The following is a 20,613-nucleotide window of genomic DNA, read 5'->3' on the forward strand; positions in this document are numbered from 1 at the left end:
TACGGGCCAGCTGTTAACATCCTGAACACTGCGTTACTCGAATTACAGAGGATAAAACAATTATATTTTCTCTGGAGATGCAACCAATTTTACAGTACATAAAAAGATTGGATGTTTTGAATGAAGCATCTTATTCCGTATTATTCTATGTTGTGAGTATACTTTGTTTACATATGCCCAAATGCTGTGAATAATTATATATCACTGTTAATTGTTTCAGTAAAGAGCATTAAAAAAAAAATTTACCTTTCCAAAACTTCCTTTTCCAATTGCTCGAAGGATCTGAAAGTGGTCAAAGTTAACTGTAAGAGGAAAAAAACAAAAGGAACAGATTTAGCACAATCGTTAAAATTGACTTTAGTTTTCAGATATCTTTGAAAGATATCTACGTACAACAAGATGAGCCAATTCAAAGATTCTGGAGAATTAATGCAAACGTTATCTCATTACCATTGCCCAAGGTAACTTTGAAGCTGCTGCCGAAACAATTTGCACTTAAGTAGTGTTTTTCATGCAACTAAATGTCTCAAGGCACTTTACAGCAGGAACGATAGACATCAAAGATGAAGCTAGAAGAAGTGACAGCAGACATAATTGAAAATATAAGCTTTGGAAAGGATTTTGAATATTAAGAGAGGGGTAGTAAAGCTTTTGGCACGAAAGTTAGGCCTTCAGCATGGGTGGTGGTGAGGCAGAGGGACAGGGAAGTGATGTCCTAGAGGTAGGAGTAAGCCAACTTGGCGCTGGGCCAGATGTGGGATTCAAAGCTCAGTTCAGGGCCCCACAATTGTGCACCATCTGGTTTGAGTTCAAATGTACACCTAGGGAGGGAGATGGAATCAGAGCCTGAGGCACAACTTTTCTTATTAACGCTAAACAGGGTAGCTGCAACCATGCCAATATTGTATGCCAGAATGTTCTGGCTTACTCGGGATCTGAGAACAGAAACTTCATCGAACAGCATAGTGGCAATTGTGGAATAGAGAGCAAAGACAGAATTAGAGGTGGGTGCTATTGAAGTGGATCATATGCTTGCAGGTGATGTTGCCAAGGATAACATTTTTTTTAAATTTAGTGTACCCAATTCATTTTTTCCAATTAAAGGGCAATTTAGCGTGGCCAATCAACCCATCTTGCACATCTTTGGGCTGTGGGGGCGAAACCCACACAAACACGGGGAGAATGTGCAAACTCCACACAGACAGTGTCCCAGAGCTGGAATCGAACCTGAGACCTCGGCACTGTGAGGCAGCAATGCTAACCACTGTGCCACCGCGCTGCCCGACAACATGAAAATTAGGAATGAAGCCAAGGCCTGGGTGCAGTGGAAGTGACACATTTCTCTTTGCTAGTCTGAATTAATCATATGCAAAAGGCAATAAGCAAAAACAATCATTTAATCTTGTTTTTCAAATGTGGAAAGCTATAACTACATTTAAAATCAAGGGGATTTAATAGTAGTTTTCCACAAATGTTTGAATCTTTGAGAAGCTTCTGTAACTGCTATCAGCACTAAATATATATTTTTTTTAAAGTCTAAATTACAGGAATCTGCTTCTGCAAAATTTTATAAAACATTGCTCTCCTGTTTTCTCTGTGGAAAATGTTACAATTTCAGAATCACTTTTCCATATCATTAAGTTAGGATTCTTTATCTTTCTGATTATTTACCACCTCCGTTCAAAGCCCTGATTTTTGCCAGAGGAGATGTGTTGGATGACATTGCGGATCATCAGAGCCAATTCTAATCTTGTTTACATCAAGGCCTAAATTAGGCGACCAAACAGAAACTCAAATCAACTCTTTTGTGCCTTTTGTTAAACCAGGAGATGCTGAGACGAATATTAACATCACAATTATTGGTTTGAGTTCAACTAATTCAGCATAAACCAGTGATCAAACCTCAAAATCTCTGTTCTCAATGACTCAATATCATGCCAGGTTAAAGTCCAACAGGTTTGTTTCAAACACACCCATTCACCTGAGGAAGGAGCAGTGCTCCAAAAGCTAGTGTTTGAAACAAACCTGTTGGACTTTAACCTGGTGTTGTAAGACTTCTTACTGTGCTCAACCCAGTCCAACGTCGGCATCTCCACATCATCAATATCATGCAATGCACATATCAGTTTATCACATTCCTGTCCTGATCTTACGGAAGAGAATGGATACATTTTTATTGCTTAAATTTGAGGAAAATGTTTAAAAGAATTGAATTGCTGTGATCTTTCTTAGTTAACCAGATACAAATGACATCAAGATTTCAGAAGCTATAAAGCATTTCGTAGATGGCTATGAAAATTTTTGTTTCTTTGGATATCACTTCCAAATGATCCTTTTGATCATTGATTATAGAGGTCCAGTAGCATGGTAATTATGTCACTGGACTAGCAATCATGATCTTCTCAACCAGAGAATGTGAGTACTGCTCTCACCTTGGCAGCCAATGGAGTGGAATTCAACTAATAACAAGGCTGGAAATAAAAAGCGGTGTGATTGTGACCTCAAAGCTGTCAGACTGTCAGAAAATTCCAACGGTTCATAAAGACCTTTTGGGAACACTCAGAACGTCAGACCGCATCCGTGGAGAGGAAAACATAGTTAGTGTTTCAGTTCTGATGTAAAGTCAATGGGCGGGATTCTCCCGCAACTGGTCGAATAGTCCGACACCGGCGCCAAGAGCAGCACAAACCACTCCAGCGTCGGGCCGCCCGGAAGTTGCAGAATCCTCCGCACTTCCGGGGGCTAAGCCGATGATGGAGGGGTTGGCGCCGTGCCAACCGGCGACGAAGGACCTCCGTGGGCCGGTGTGAGTTGGCGCATGCGCAGAACTGCCGGCGTGTTTCCTGCGCATGCTCAGGGGGTTTCTTCTCCACACCAGCCCTACAGAGGCTGACGGGGAGGGAAAAAGTGCCCCCATGGCACAGGCCTGCCCGCAGATCGGTGGGCCCCGATCACAGGCTAGGCCACCGTGGGGGTCCTCCTCGGGGCCGGATCCTCCCGTGCCACCCCCCCCGAGGACTCCGATAGATGGACTACCAGACAGGTCCCGCCATGATGGACCATGTCCATTTCACGCCGGCAGGACTGACCGAAAACGGGCAGCCGCTCGGCCCATCAGGGCCGGGAGAATTGCCGGGGGTGGTCGGAGAATCCCGCCCAAAACATTAAATTCTCCGAGGGTGACGCCTCAGTGATTTCCATCATTTTGGTTTTATTCCATTAGCTTTCCTCGAGACAAATCATTGTTTTTTAACACACTGCTGCTCGTTACTTTGATCTGTTTTATTTTATATTCTTGAGTTGTTAACACTTTATCATTTGAATACCTTGTCAGCATCGAGCATGATATTAACATTAATTGCTTGCATTAACATATAAAAACATTTCTGTGTGAAGTTTTTCTATTCAAATGGGACAGGTACTTTGTAGCCAGTGCTGGGACTATCAATGCTGTATGCTAAAGTTGCTTGCAGCAGTATTTTAAATTGGGTGTAATAAATAAATCCTGCAATATGTTTCTTTTTTAATATGCTTTGATGAAATATGAACCCTCTAAGTACCAGTGAGTCCCAGAGACAGATGTTAGCACTGTTACATCAGAGGTGCATTTGCACTCGGACAGTATGTTAATTTCACTGCAGGATGAAAGCCAAGATTGAATGTCTCCGGGCAGCACAATGGCGCTGTGGTTAGCACTGCTGCCTCACGGTGCCGAGGACCCAGGTTCGATCCCGGCCCCCGGTCACTGTCTGTGTGGAGTTTGCACATTCTCCCCGTGTCTTCATGGGTTTCACCCCCACAACCCAAAGATGTGCAGGTTAGGTGAATTGGCCATGCTAAATTGCCCCTTAATTGGAAAAAAATAATTGGGTACACTAAATTTATATAAAAACAGATTGAATGTCTCCAACGTACGCTCAGGCTGTGTATCCAGATTCTAACCAACTGTTGCATAAAAAAGTTTTCCCTCATATTGCCATTGGTCCCTTTGCAAATCACCATAAAATGGTATCCTTTGGTTTTTAACCCTTCCAGTTTCTCCTTATCTATATTTATTCATAGATTCATAGAATTTACAGTGAAGAAGGAGGCCATTTGGCCCATCAAGTCAGCACCAGCTCTTGGAAAGAGCACCCTACCCACACCTCCGCCCCATCCCCATAACCCAGTAACCCCACCCAACACTGTGCAACTTTGGACACTAAGGGCAATTTAGCACGGCCAATCCACCTAACCTGCACATATTTGGACTGTGGGAGGAAACCGGAGCACTCGGCGGAAACCCACGCACACACCGGGAGAACGTGCAGACTCCACACAGACAGTGACCCAAGCCGGGAATCGAACCTAGGATCTTGAAGCTGTGAAGAAATTGTGCTAACCACTATGCTACCATGCTGCCCCAAATCCTTACCAGATCTTTCATGAACGTGAAGATTTCTCTCATACCTTCTTTCCCATTGTCAAAGGACCTACCTCAATCTATCCATGTGTCCAAAGTCCCTCATTCCCTGTTCCTCTACCATGGGAGGAAAAATAGGTTGAGAGAACCAACATGCCAGGCTGAATATGAATATTAGGCAACCTATAGGCAACCTTCTGGGGCAGCAGGGTAGCATGGTGGTTAGCATAAATGCTTCACAGCTCCAGGGTCCCAGGTTCGATTCCCGGCTGGGTCACTGTCTGTGTGGAGTCTGCATGTCCTCCCCCTGTGTGCGTGGGTTTCCTCCGGGTGCTCCGGTTTCCTCCCACAGTCCAAAGATGTGCGGGTTAGGTGGATTGGCCATGCTAAATTGCCCGTAGTGTCCTACAAAAAGTAAGGTTAAGGGGGGGTTGTTGGGTTACGGGTATAGGGTGGATACGTGGGTTTGAGTAGGGTGATCATGGCTCGGCACAACATTGAGGGCCGAAGGGCCTGTTCTGTGCTGTACTGTTCTATGTTCTATGTTCTATGGCCTCTGCTCCCTGGTACCCCAGGTTTACCAAACTGCATGTACAGGCCGGGGTTAGCTACTTCACAATGCTTACAAAGTCCTTCCTCATTGCAATAATTGAGTTGTACCGCATGCCAGATGTTGCTGACAATGAAAACCACCATCTAACTAATCTGAGCTAGCTACCATAAGAGTTCTAAAATTCAGACTATCTTTAGGAACAAACTCAATGCAGGCATCAGCTGCCATTCTCCTACCTTGGACCAAATCATTGTGCACAGAATGCATCAGTGTCAAAATTATTCCACTGAAAAAACTCATGGTCTTCTGATTGCTTGAGGCAACTGTTCTTCCCTTCGTGTCTACTCCAGTGTATCCTTACTGTTAAACCTTCTACTTCTATGGTGCAGGGGGCTCTAAGGTGGATGGCCAATGATTCGCAGCAGGAACCTTGGGCAATTGAAATGTTTCTCCCTCGCCATTGATTGTGAGGGAGATTTAAAAAGAAGGCAGTGAGAGTGAAGACACTTTGTGTGCCATCATATAACTCAAGTTTCGGAAGGCATTCTTCAACAGGGATAAGGTGTCACTCGCTACCAAGAATGCTTTCTTCCACAGTTTGGATCAATTCCCTCCCCAAGTCTCTTTCCCTCAGGGTGAAAAGTCTAACACCCTTGCAAAATTTCCACCGATGTGTTTTTCAAGGTGTGGGTTCAGAGAGAAGTACAAGCCTCAAATATTGCATTGAGCCACATGGGCAAAGACATGAGATGTCTAGCCTGACCTCTTCATCTGCTGGACCAGCACGGGGCTTTCCTCCCTAATGAAGGGTAGATAAAACTAACTCTTCCTGGGTGCACATACATAACTTATTTAATGTAAAATTGAAATCCGACATGATCCAAATAAACAATATTTTTGTCTATGTAATCGGCTCTGTATAAATGTTGCTTGATTCCATGTGTTGGACGGAGTGAGCTCCAGAGGTCTATCTCTGAAGCTGGGCTCTCACAACGCGTTGGATCAATAAACAATCATTCTGTGCCTGATACCCCTCCGATTATTTTCTGGAAAGAAACGAACCACAACATTTTGTTGACTGATGGATAAATATTAGCAAGGACATGGGGATTACTTTTGTGTTCATCTTCGAAATGGCACCTTGGGAACTTTTACATCCACCTGAGAAGGCGAGTGCCCCAGCAGCCCAAAACACACCCATACCCACCATCACAGCTTCCGAAGTCAGATCGGCCTTCCTGAAAGTGAACCCTCGGAAGGCGACAGGTCCAGACGGGATCCCTGGTCGTGCACTCAGAGCCTGTGTGGACCAGCTGGCAGATGTGTTCGCGGAAATGTTCAACCTGTCCCTACTCCGTTCCGAGGTCGCCACCTGCTTCAAGAAGAACCAGGCAACGTGCTCAATGACTACCATCCGGTGGCCCTGACATCAATCGTAATGAAGTGCTTTGAGAGGTTGGTCATGAAACCCATCAACTCCATACTCAAAGGATGCCTTCATCCACTGCAATTCGCATACCACCGCAACTGGTCCAGAGCAGACGCCATCTCCCTGGCCCTACACTCATCCCTAGAGCATCTCGACAACAAGGACTCCTGCATCAGACTCCTATTTATTGACTACAGCTCCGCCTTCAACACCATAATCCCAGCCAAGCTCATATCAAAGCTTCAAAACCTAGGACTTGGCTCCTCACTCTGCAACTGAATCCTCAACTTTCTGACCCACAGGTCACAATCAGTAAGAATAAACAGCAACATCTCCTCCATGATAATCCTCAATACTGGGTTCCCTCAAGGCTGCGTGCTTGGCCCCCTACTATATTGCCTGTGCACACATGACTGCGTGGCAAAAATTTGGTTCCAAATCCACATACAAGTTTGCTGATGACACGACCGTAGTGGATCGGATCTCGAACAACAATGAGTCAGAGTACAGGAGGGAGATAGAGAACCTAGCGGAGTGGTGTGACGACAGCAATCTTTCCCTCAATGCCAGCAAAGCTAAAGAGCTGGTCATTGACTTCAGGAAGCAAAGTACTGTACACACGCCTGTCTGCATCAACAGGGCCAAGGTGGAGATGGTTGACGGCTTCACATTCCTAGGTGTGCACATCACCAACAATCTGTCCTGGTCCACCCACGTCGAAGCTAGCAACAAGAAAGCACAACAGTGCCTATACTTCCTCAGGAAACTAAGGAAATTTGGCATTTACACACTGACTTTTACCAACCTTTACAGATGCATCATAGAAAGCATCCTATCTTGTTGCATCACAGCCTGGTATGGCAACTGCTTAGCCCAAGACTGCAAGAAACCCCAGAGAGTCGTGAACACAGCCCAGTCCATCACGTGAACCTGTCTCCCATCCATTAACTCTATCTACACCTCCTGCTGCCTTGGGAAAGCGGGAAGCATAATCAAAGATGCCTCCCACCCGGCTTATTCACTCTTCCAACTTTTTCCATCGGGCACAAGATACAAAACACTGAGAACACGCACAAACTGATTCAAAAACAACTTCTTCCCCGCTGTTGCCAGACTCCGAAATGATCATCTTATGGACTGATCTGATCTCTTCACACATCTTCTCTACTGAATTGTACTACACTCCTGTATGCTTCACCCGATACCTGTGTCTATGTACTTACATTGTGTATTTATGTTTTCCCTACTTTTTTTCATGTATGGAATTATCTGTCTGGATTGTATGTAGAACAATACACTGTAGCTCAGTACACGTGACAATAAACTAATCCAATCCAATTTTTAGGTATACCTGGTGTTGTTCCTGAATGCACTCATCATTGAATCATTGTTGATCCCTCAGTTGATCGTAATGGTCGAGTGGGACAATGCGGGTCATGAGGTTACCAATTGAAGTTGTATACAATTCTGCTGCTGCCGATAACCCTCAGCACCTCCTGGTTGCCCACTCCCATGATAACTCCCTCCAAAAAGTACTGGACAATTTCAGCAGGTCTGACAGCATCAGTGGAGAGAAGGGAGCTAACGTTTTGAGCCTGGATGATTTTATCAAAGCTGTATTGTCAATTGGTTGGCTGTCAAACAACTTTCAAATTCAAACCAGGCAAGTTGAATCTAATTGGTCAAGGCATTGCCTTACGAAATAAACCAGGGAATGGCTGTCCCCCTAACTTTTGTTCAGTTGCAAAAGATGCAAAGTATGGACATGTTCTTTCTGTTCGCAAAGGATAGGGCCCTGTGTGTGAATATACGTCAATGTAATTCTTTGTTTCCTTCTCTCATCCTGTGTGTCTCTTCACTTTCTTCTTTCCTTTTTTTTGTAGATCTGGCTTTTCCTTCTTTTCTGCTCTCAATAACACCCTGCTGTCCATGATTTTTGCACATTCCCTTCCCTTTTTCTTTCATTCTTGATCTTTCTGTGTATCTACCTTTCTGCCTTTCGAAGAATCCCCTCCCAGGACAATTCATAAAATGAGTTTTAGCCAAGTAGATACAAAGAAGAAATGTGTTTCCCGGTGATAGTCCCAACACTCCAGCAAATAGGTTGCTGGTGCATCACTTGAGTTTACCCTGGACAGTCGGCTCCAATCCAACATTACTGATCATTGCGTTACCATCCACGGTGATCCAAAGTGTGCCTTTCCCTGTCCATTGTCTAGAAAAGAATAGAGGTAGCAAGGTCCAACAGAAAACCCATTTATATCAACATTACTGGAATGCAACATACATTCAATGAAATTGATACTCAGGCTATGCCAATAGTAAGTGGAAGACAGCTTCAGAATTTGCCAGTGAATTTTGTTACTTTTTTAAAAATTGGTTACATGCCTTATTTCCAAAACTGAGTGCATTGGCGTAAAGAATGTCAAACATGATGGCTGACAAGATTTTCATAAAGTATTTGGAGGATTTCATTGGTTTTCCTTGCCTGTTGCTTCATTTGCTCTGCTAATCCTTCCAGCCAAGCATTTCAAAGGAAATTACAACATATCCTATTTCACATTTGGGCAGCTCACCTCGAGGAAGGCTGCCTTTAAAAGGTAGGGTCAGCACAGCTGCGCACTCTGCTAACCATGCACATTAGTAAGCCCCTATTGGGTAGGCAAATCAAACAAAGTTTAGGTGCTGCCTGCCTCAATGGGACTGGGGTATGTCCCCCATCCAAAAATGTGCATCATCTAATTATTCCCATACGTATTTTAAGAAAGAACTACATCAATCACAGCAGTTCAACAACTGTTAAACCTCTCTATTTTTGTTGTTCGGCACAATAAGCCCTTTAGCAGGAAGACACCATTGATGTATGACTGTACACATTAATTTAAGATGCAAAAGCTAAAGTTAGTTTATTAAACATTAATTTAAGATGCAAAAGCTTTCCAGCAGATTTTTCATGCACATCCCTGAAAAGAAATATAATTCCATTTTGTTCTTCCCTTTACATTTGGTACTCTTTGTGAATTGGCCTGATGAGTGCACGGCAAAAAGCTTCAACAACATGTGTCTTTTTTCAGCAGTACTCGGGTTCTGTGCCATTAAATAACTATCTAGAATTCTTTTTCCCCCGCAATGTTGTCAAATTTAAGAGGTTTACTTTAAATGAATGCAAATTTGCTATTTTGTGCCAAATGCCAGCTGAATTGACTTGTAACCTTTTGTAAACAATTCAAATAATTGTTATGTCAGCCAACATACCTAAGAATTGTTTAGCCACCTGAGCTCAATCAAAAACCCCACTTCAAAGTACAATAAACAATTAAATTCAACAAGATTCTGTCAAACAGTTTAACTTTGACATGCAGCAGTTCATTTAGCTCTCGAGTGAATGCAGCAGCCTTCATTTATAAATTATGTTCTTAATTTATGTTAGGGTTAATATTTTACTTGGTTTTGTTAGCCTTTTGTGTTTCACTGACCAAAAGATTTGGCTTTTTAACCACGCAACTTTCAAACGCGAGATGACCTGATCTTCATAATGGCACACAAGAACGTTTGCTGGGAATTGTGTTGCTTGACCAATTAATCTAGCTGGTTGCATACAGTTGGTTTGCCCCTGAGCTTTGCTCACCATATGCTGACCTCACACAGCATAATGTGACAATACTCAACATGACGGTCCCCAATTCACTTCTATTCAAATGCGTCAGGCAGGATGTACAGGTTACTTTGGTTTAGTACTTCAGGCTATTTCTTGATATTTAGCATTTTCTTATTCATTTTGTCCACACACAGATATTTTAAAGGTCTTTCATGGTTGTTGTTCTTTGTCTGCACATATTGGAGCGACAAGAGAGGTCTCATAGGACTGTGTTCGAGGCTGAAGATCCAAGGCGGAGCAGCAAGGAAGATATCAAAGGAGTGGGGGGGAAATGGAGTTTTGATCAGACTCCCATTGCATTGTATTCACTTTTTCTTATTATTTTAGCTCAATGATGGAATCGTCTCCTTCGTGGGCAATCCCTCAGGGTCGAGGATGATTTGCTTCCACTCCGGGTTAGGTACGTTCTGCGATGGCTCAATAGTCCAATCCTGGATCCGTAGATTCTGCCAGGTTTGGCAGGCGGTGCTCGACGAGGAGTGTGGGTGGGGCGCTCTGGATTTTGCATTCTCCTTCTTCTGTTTACGCGTGGCCTCCACGTGCTCCATCCTATGATGCTCAAGGTGATTGGCACCTTCACGGATGTTTTTTCTCTAGTTTGTGCATTCCAAGGAAGCGATACCCATATGTCGATAGGGAGGTTGCATTTATTTATGGAGGCTTTCAGAGTGTCCTCATAGCATTTCCTCTGCCCTCCTAGTGATCATTTACCATTGTGGCGTGTCATGTGAATGTCCCTTTAAGAAAAGTGTGCTTTATCAAATGGCTGCAGTGGTGTCATTGTGTGGATGGAGCTGAAAACTCTTTTTGGCTTTGTGTTTAGTTTCGCTTTCAGTTGGAGAGCTGTATTCAAAGCAAGCAGATGTGTAATGGTCTCTCTCTCTACATGCTAAAGAAGGTCTTCAGCTCACTTGATGATTTCAAAGTAATACCTGTTTCTGTAGAGAATTTAAACCTGCTGTCTTTGTTGAAAAGGGTTTAAGTTATGGATGTTGCGAGGAAAGGTATGAAGGGTTACTTATAGAGTATTGTATCTGTGGGGTTGTGTATGCTGGTAGTTGATAAGATGTTTACTGTGTGTTTATAAAATGTTAACTGAGTTCATAGAATAAACATTGTTTTGTTTTAAAAATACTTGAAGTCTCTGGTGCATAACACCTGGAGCGTGGGCCCTTGTGCTCCCCATAACCAAAATCTATTAAAAGTCGTGGATCAGGTGAACTCCATGATATACTTTGGAGTTTTCTAAACCCTGGCCCGTAATAGGAGCTCAGAGTAGAGCACTTGTTTCGGGAGTTGGGCATGTGGGCAATCTGGCCCGCCCATCACAGCTGGTCGGGCGTGACCAGTGCCTCGATACTGGAGATATTGTTCCACAATCCCTCACAGTTGATAAGAGTCTAAGGCCTTTGTGAGATCGAAGAAGGCCATGTACAGAGTTGATGCTGCTCCCTGCACTTTTCCTGGGTTTGTCACACGCTGAAGATCATGTCCATTGAGCCTTTTGATGGGCGGAAGCCGCACTGAGACTCAAGGCGGAGCACTTCAGCCACCGGGAGGAGGCGGTTCAGGAGTATTCTCGCAACGACCTTTCCCATGGCGGAGAGTAGGGAAATCCCTCTGTAATTTCCACAGTCAGAGCTGTCTTCTTTCTTGAAGGTGGTCACAATTGAGGCATCTCTGAGATCATCTGACATGCTCTCTTCCTTCCAGACATGTGACCATCTACAAAATGCACTGCAGTAACTCACCAAAGTTCCTCAGAGAGCACCTTCCAAACCCACAACAACTACTGTCTAGAAGGACAAGAGCAGCAGATACCTGGGAACCCCACTACCTGGAGGTTCCCCTCCAAGTCTCTCACCACTCTGGCTTGGAAATATATTGCTGTTCCTTCACTGTCGCAGGGGCAACATCCTGAAACTCCTTCCCTAAAATCATAACAGCATAGGGTGTTGAATCATAGAATCATAGAATGTACAGTGCATAGGGAGGCCATTCGGCCCATCAAGTCTTTACACCGGCTCTTTGAAAGAGCACCCTACCCAAGCCCACATCTCCACCCTATCCCTATAACCCAGTAACCTCAACCAACACTAAGGGCAATTTTAAACACGAAGGGCAATTTAGCGTGGCCAATCCACCTAACCTGCACACCTTTGGACTGTGGGAGGAAACCGGAACACCCGAAGGAAACCCACGCACACACGGAGAGAACGTGCAGACTCTGCACAGGCAGTGAACCAAGCCGGGAATTGAACCTGGGACCCTGGAGCTGTGAAGCAATTGTGCTAACCACCATGCTACCGTGCTGCCCAAGGTGTACCTACACTTCAAGGACAGCAGTGGTTCAAGAAGGCAAATAACCACCACCTGCTGAAGGGCAACTGGGGATGGGCAATAAATGTTGGACTAACCAGCGATGCCCACAGCCCGTGAATGAATTAAAAAAAACAAGGGTGATGCAGTTTTGGGTTCTTGTAAAGACAGTATCTCTACCGCATTTTAGTACTTCTGAGGGAATTCCATCTGCGCCAGCGGCCTTGTTATTAGTCAGCTGTCAGGTGGCTTTTTCAACCTCACGGCAACCTGGGGTTGCACTAAGATGGTGACGGGTAGCGTGTTGCAGGATGTTGTCGTGGACACTTGTGTAAAAGGCTGTATTTTTGTTGAGGAGGTCCTCAAAGTGCTCTCTCTAGCGGGCGTTGGCTGCCTCTGCCTTTTCCCCATACCCCTGCACATTGTTTCTGTTCACATAATTGTAAAGGTCCTTCCTGCTGATTCCCTTATTTCCCCGTACCTTTTTTTTGCTGTTATAATATTTGATCCATGGATGCTTTGGACATGTATATTTAAGTCAAGCAGCAGAGAGGAGTGAGGAATTCAGAAGTTACAGGAGAGAACGGTCTGCTAGTTTTGAACAGGAGACCTTGGACGGGGAGATGGGGTGGAACTCGGTTCGATTGATTGGCTCTTGGCCAATTAAGTGACCAAAAGGCCATACTATACCCGGTATTAAGTGGTGATTGGATCCTACCCCAGTAGGATGATTCTCAGAGACCTCGGAGTTTGACTACTGGTAGCACAGGGACAAGGACCTGCTCCCTTTCCCTCTCTTCTCTCTCTCTCTCTGTCTCTCTCTCCAGAAAGGCTGTGAGTTGATATATTCCTGAACCAACAGATAAATTAAATGAATGAATCCACAGGGAAACCATTACAGGCTGAAAACAGAGAGCTGAATCTGAAAGCCTTGATTGAAGGAAGAAAAACTGCATAGCTGTGCACAGAATCTGCATGAATCTACAGTGAAAACATCAAACTGAAAGCCTGGATTGAAGCAAAGGTACTAGAAACAACCATCTGAAGCAAAAACTCTTATCTTTTGACTTTTATCCTTATTATTTTCACCCCTCTCTTCCCCTCTGTGTGGGGGAATTTTAGAGTGAGGGATTAGGAATTTGATCACAGTTAACCAGCTGTATTTGTTGCCTATATCACTGTAGTTCTTCCGATGAACAGTAATTGTGTTTAAACTTACAAACCTGGTGACTGTAATTATTGGGCAGCTAAGGGCCAAAGATTTCGGGAACTGTTCTAAGAATTATTTGTTAATTCAATTATGTTGGTCAAGTGAGGCTGGAATTGACCGCGCATCATGGGTCTTATAACATAATCATCTAATGCCCACATGAATGCTGCGATTGAACCTGCTCCCACCACATTCTAGACCCAAACCCCTCATTGTGTGAAAAAACTTTTTCTCACATCACATTTGCTTTTAAATCTGTGCCCTCTCGTTCCTGACACTTTTGTGAGAGTGAACTGTTTCTTCCGATCTGCTCTGTCCAGCCCCCTTATCATTTTGAGCAGTTCCATCAAATCTCTTCTCAGTCTTCCCCTCTCCAAGGAGAACAGTCCCAGCCTCTCCAATCTATCCTGTTTCCCATCCCTGGAACCCCTTATAAACACTTCATGCACGTTCCCTTTTGACTTTTCCATTGGAGTTATCCATTCCCATCATCTATCGTCACATAGTCTTCCTTTTCAAATAGTTAGTCTAATCCTTTTTTTAAAATTTAGAATACCCAATTATTATTTTTCCAATTAAGGGGCAATTTAGCGTGTCCAATCCACCTACCCTGCATATCTTTGGGTTGTGGGGGTGAAACCCACGCTGACATGGGGAGAATGTGCAAACACCACACGGACAGTGACCCATGGCCGGGATTCGAAGGTCCTCAGCGCCGCAGTCCCAGTGCTAACCACTGCGCCACCGTGCTGCCTTAGTCCAATCCATTTTAAAACATTTTAGGCACAATCTTAAATCTGGAGAGAAAGTTAACAGTAATGCGCGACCTGTGTACATAAAAAGCAAGAGGGTAGCCAGTTACATAAAAAGCAAGAGGATAGCCAGGGAAAGGGTTGGCCCACTGAAGGATAGGCAAGAGAATATATGTGTGGAGCCAGAGGAAATGGGCGAGGTACTAAATGAATACTTTGCACCAGTATTCACCAAAGAGAAGGAATTGGTGCATGTTGAGTCTGGAGAAGGGTGTGTAGATAGCCTGGGTCACATTGAGATCCAAAAGGACGAGGTGTTGGGCGTCTTGAAAAATATTACGGTAGATAAGTCCCCAGGGCCGGATGGGATCGACTACAGAATACTGAAGGAGGCTAGAGAGGAAATTGCTGAGGCCTTGACAGAAATCTTTGGATCCTCACTGACTTCAGGTGATGTCCCGGAGGACTGGAGAATAGCCAATGTTGTTCCTTTGTTTAAGAAGGGTAGCAAGGATAATCCAGGGAACTACAGGCCACTTACGTCAGTGGTAGGGAAATTACTGGAGAGAATTCTTCGAGTCAGGATCTACTCCCATTTGAAAGTAAATGGACGTATTGGTGAGAGGCAGCATGGTTTTCTGAAGGGGAAGTCGTGTTTCACTAACTTTTCGAAGAGGTCACAAAGATGATTGATGCAGGTAGGGCAGTGGATATTGTCTATATGGACTTCAGTAAGGCCTTTGACAAGGTCCCTCATGGTAGACTGGTACAAAAGGTGAAGTCACATGGGATCAGGGGTGAGCTGGCAATGTGGATACAGAACTGGCTAGGTCATAAAAGGCAGAGAGTAGTAATGGAAGGGTGCTTTTCTAATTGGAGGGCTGTGACTAGTGGTGTTCCACAGGAATCAGTGCTGGGACCTTTGCTGTTCGTAGTACATATAAATGATTTGGAGGAAAATGTAATTGGTCTGATTAGTAAGTTTGCAGACGACACAAAGGTAGGTGGAATTGCGGATACCGATGAGGACTGTCAGAGGATACAGCAGGATTTAGATCATTTGGAGTCTTGGGCGGAGAGATGGCAGATGGAGTTTAATCTGGACAAATGTGAGGTAATGCATTTTGGAAGGTCTAATGCAGGTAGGGAATATACAGTGAATGGTGGAACCCTCAAGAGTATTGAAAGTCAGATAGAATTAGGTGTACAGGTCCACAGGTCACTGAAAGGGGCAACACAGGTGGAGAATGTAGTCAAAAAGGCATACAGCATGCTTGCCTTCATTGGCCGGGGCATTGAGTATAAGAATTGGCAAGTCATGTTGCAGCTGTATAGAACCTTAATTAGCCCACACTTGGAGTAGTGTTCAATTCTGGTTGCCACACTACCAGAAGGATGTGGTGGCTTTAGAGAGGGTGCAGAAGAGATTTACCAGGATGTTGCCTGGTATGGAGGGCATTAGCTATGGGGAGCGGTTGAATAAACTTGGTTTGTTCTCACTGGAACGACAGAGGTTGAGGGGCGACCTGATAGAGGTCTACAAAATTATGAGGGGCATAGACAGAGTGGATAGTCAGAGGCCTTTTCCCAGGGTAGAGGGGTCAATTACTCGGGGGCATAGGTTTACGGTGCGAGCGGCAAGGTTTAGAGGAGATGTATGAGGCAAGTTTTTTTACACAGAGTGTAGTGGGTGCCTGGAACTCGCTGCCGGAGGAGGTGGTGGAAGCAGGGACAATAGTGACATTTAAGGGGCATCTTGACAAATATATGAATAGGATGGGAATAGAGGGATACGGACCCAGGAAGTGTAGAAGATTTTAGTTTAGACGGGCAGCATGGTCGGCACGGGCTTGGAGGGCCGAAGGGCCTGTTCCTGTGCTGTACTTTTCTTTGTTCTTTGTTCTTTTGTTCTTTGTGTGTTATCTGCCTCACTTGATTTTCCTTTCGGTAAGTACAATCCTACAATCCACCATTCCCCATTTTCTGTCAATTAACATTACAAATTAAAATCAAAATGACGTTAAAGTCCAATGGTCACGAATAGAATATAACTATCAAATAACTCTCTCAATGGGAGCTAGCCCTTCATTCTACCACTGGGTCTGTGACCTCGTGTCACCAATTTTCATTCACCCTCTCAAAATTCTCTGCAATTTGACAACCACTGTTGGATTCTCATTGGCCTTCTGTGTTCCAGGTTTCAAAAGATATTTTGTACCTTTTTTCATGAATTATTGCTTCAATCTGGTGAATCATTATTGTACTATCCGCCTGGCTCTAATAACCTGCCAATAATGGGTACCTGGATTGAATACAATACTCCACTAAAATTGCACAGAAATACTTAAGACCTTTCCATTAAGATTAGCGCCGTCATGGACATTTTAAAGAATGAATGCAAGTCTGGTGTAAACTATGGGAATAAAAGGAACATCTGTATGATAGAATTTCATCCCCCCCCCCCCCCCCCCCCCCAAAACTTCCAATTGGAAAAGTATATTTACTGTGAACTACATTTCTGTCCTAAGTACCGCCAATAATGTGTCGATGTGTCAAAAAATCCTGCCCATTATATTTTAATACTGCTGCAACAAAGTATCTGTGTGTCTGTTAAGTGAATAAAGTCTACAAATAATTATTTATCTACACCGGAGAGCGCAAGACTAGGTTTATTTATGGGAAACTTAAATGGAATCTGATAGATATTTAGGTTCCAAGATGTTCTGTTAGGAAGGTTTCTCGATCATTTGTCCTTTATTCCATTTTTGAAAGTGTAATGCAGAAGTTTTACAACAAAGAGAATATACTATCGGAGTGTGGTGGGCAGGAGCTACTCACGTACATTACATTTTTCAAATACACCCAACAAAACCCCTGTGTCATTGTTCATGTGAGTCAGAGTGTGCATTGTTTTATAATGATAGGGATGTTATTAATATGAAGTATCACCAGGATCATAGACTTCTGAATGAATGAATAAGTTGAATTGCATTTTTATTATACTATTCTGGGATTCTGAGTGGTGCTTTAAAGATAGTGCTGCGTGACTCTCAGTTAGTCTGTGAAACTGTGAAAGAAAAACATTGATATTGATTTATCTGTATTTAGCTCATTTTTATCCATAATAATTTTCAAAGCTAAAAATATGCAACAAGATTATACGCAAGAATAACCAGGTTAAAGTTAAGTTTTTTGGATACACTTGGGGTAGTTTTTTTGGGTAAACGCTGTGTAACGCACTCTCGCTGACTCTCAGGAGCCCACTGTCATTTAACGCTCAACTGAGCATTGATTGGCAGTGGGTAGGATTCCCAGCACCCTTGGAAGGGAGTCCCACCTTGGAGAGCTTTCACCCAATCTGATTGGCTGACAGCTCTCAAAGCCCTACGTGCGCAGCACTGCAGTGGCCAGAAGAGGTATTGCAGCGCTCTGCTGCGAACCAAGTTCCGGGACCGTTCCCAAGGTAAGACCTGGGTGTCCTGGGGTTGGAATGGTTGGAGATGCACTGGGGGGGGGGGGGTTGATCGCGGCGTCGGGAGGTAGGCCGTTGAGGGGAGACGGTGAGGGCCGGAACTTCCAGAACCCAAGGAGGATGCCCAAAATCTGAAAAGGTTTTTAGATTGAGGTGCCTCTCTTCCTGTCCATGATTGATGAAAGTTGAGAAACGGATTGTCTGCCTCCCAGTTCTGTCAGTGCGAGGACCTAAAAATCGCACGGGCAGTGTACCAGTCCAGGCAATAGGGCAAATACTCCCTTCAATTGACTCCATAATGTTGCCAATCTGGGTCTGTGCCCTCTGACTGAAATATTGTGCGAGTGCGGAATAATGTAGGCGCTCCTGATGCCAATACACGCTATTTTACGCTCTTCTGGGTCGAGTGCACCCCCGCCCAGGATTCTTGGAATTCTATCCATGGTCTCACATTGACAATGGCCAGCCACAAAACAGGCCTCCACTGCTGTCACCGACAAATTATCTTGGTCAGAGCAGGGACATCAAAACCAAATCCCGCAAACTGGCATCGCTAACAATGTAGGATTGGGGGGGAAGAGCTGGCACCTAATCTGTCTCTTTTTAGAACATAGAACAGTACAGCACAGAACAGGCCCTTCGGCCCTCGATGTTGTGCCGAGCAATGATCACCCTACTCAAACCCACATATCCACCCTACACCCATAACCCAACAACCCCCCCCTTAACCTTACTTTTTAGGACACTACGGGCAATTTAGCATGGCCAATCCACCTAACCCGCACATCTTTGGACTGTGGGAGGAAACCGGAGCACCCGGAGGAAACCCACGCACACACGGGGAGGACGTGCAGACTCCGCACAGACAGTGACCCAGCCGGGAATCGAACCTGGGACCCTGGAGCTGTGAAGCATTTATGCTAACCACCATGCTACCATGCTGCCCAAGGAACATGTTAAGGAACAGCATCATACCAGCATTATTATACAGTCAGTTCACTACTGCCCTTAGACTTTGGTGTAGAAATTAACAAAACTCTTTATATTTTACAGAACCAACAAATTTCTCCACCCAGGAGGGCTGGACTTGGTTTTGTACAAAAGGTCGATGAGGTGACAATGAATTCCAGTGGGGCAATATTCAAGGATGAATTTCTACAGCTGTCCAGAGGACTGGGAAAGGTCAAAACTGCAGCTGAAGTTGAAGTTGACTCATTACGCAGAGTGGCAGTTTTTATTGAAGGAACACCATCCATTGGACCACAGGAAGAGAGCGAAGACTTTGCATTTCTCTTTGCAGACACTCCAGAAGAGGCAGAAACAGGATGCAGTAAGAAAAATGAGGCCACTCCTCTCGAGAAAGTTGTAGACCTTGGCTTGCTCTTATGGACAGAGGTGAAGAGAATGAAGCCACCGCAGAGGCAGATGACCTGTTGGAAGAGGAACTCCTAAACCTTGACACACTCTCCACCACCAATGATCATGAAGGCTTTGTTATCTCTTTTGAGAAGAATCTTCCTTTTGTTTAAGTTGGTAATAAAGAGGTAAATTTTTCTACTTATTCCATGGAGCCCACGAGTGACAGTGATGTGCACCAACAATTGCCAACAGTCAGAAAAAAGCTGTTCAGGCAGAATGTGATGCTCAACTCCAAATTGGATCAAACCAAAAGTGAAAGTTCAGAGTTATTAATTTGTACAAATGCAATCTGGAGCTCGGACCTAGATCTCACCAGCAAGCTAGGTCCGCATTTCAGCTTTGTTTCAGTAAAGCAGCAGAAACCCAAACTACAGAATCTCTACAGCTGAAGGGTGTTATCATGTGCCTTTACCCGATATCAGCACATCATCAACAGAAGGGAAATGTGTGTCATGCGATCCAGTCTCAGTTTCACTTTTGTTTTGAGCAGAGCGTTCACACACAGCTCTGATGTCTTCAAACTTTATACCTGTGCATAACCGTTCTAATGCATCTAAGTCTGAATAAATGAAACTGTAACATTTTTACCAAATCACTTATGGAGCGCCTTATGTCTTTTACAGTAATAAATAATATACCATGATAATAACACATCAAAAAATACATTTAAAAACTTTCAAGCTGCACAACAAATGGAACTTAAACATACTGAAATTAAGAGAAGTTGGAGAAGTCCGACTACCGAAAAGAGAATGCTGAACTAAAATCCAGCCATTAGCAGTCACCCAGCACTATCAAACCACAGAGAAGGACTCACACATCTGAAGTGGTGCAACAAAAGTAAGGGAACATATTGCAATGCACTGTGTATAAATGCGATATTGCATCCAAGGAAATTGCCGTAGCATCAGACCAAATAATTGGCTACAGACGTATTGACACCAGCTGTCTTTCTTATTAGTGCTGAGACTCGTGTATTAACCCCTCATGTTGGTAGTGAACATTTAAGCAAGTTTGCCAACAGATTACTATGCAAGAACTTCCTATAGATCCAGTCCAGAAGTTTATTTCATTGTTGATGATGGTGAAAACCTACTTTCTCCTGCTGACCCCAGGATATCATGGTCTGCAATGGACAGCCTCATGCTGAAGAAAGCGTGGAAATGATACCACCACCTACAGAAAATGAAATCCCTACCCGGAGAATAGGAGAGCAATGCTCCTTTCCTTGTCATCCTAAGAGTCACAACCCAGGAACCAGCTTTTCCACTCCACCGAGTAGTTGATCAGGGAACACGTACGTCCTACATGTCCTCCAAGAGAACCGGGAACACAGTGGTGGATTGAAGCCCTTGGGGAAAGTGGCTTGGAAGGGAAGGGTGTTAGAACATAGAACATA

At 44.2% G+C, this 20,613-nt stretch overlaps 1 protein-coding gene across 1 annotated transcript in view; it reads right to left on the minus strand.

Annotated features, from left to right (window-relative positions):
- The window catches only part of LOC119963440 (serine/threonine-protein kinase 32B-like), a 411,699-nt gene that overhangs the window by 295,252 nt on the left and 95,834 nt on the right, over positions 1 to 20,613 (minus strand). Inside the window, exon 2 of the mRNA XM_038792576.1 lies at positions 247 to 302. Within this exon, the coding sequence (XP_038648504.1) occupies positions 247 to 302 (56 nt within the window). The remainder of the gene's footprint in view (positions 1 to 246; positions 303 to 20,613) is intronic.

Source organism: Scyliorhinus canicula, chromosome 3 (genome assembly GCF_902713615.1).
Source record: "Scyliorhinus canicula chromosome 3, sScyCan1.1, whole genome shotgun sequence".
Classification (NCBI taxonomy): Eukaryota; Metazoa; Chordata; class Chondrichthyes; order Carcharhiniformes; family Scyliorhinidae; genus Scyliorhinus; species Scyliorhinus canicula.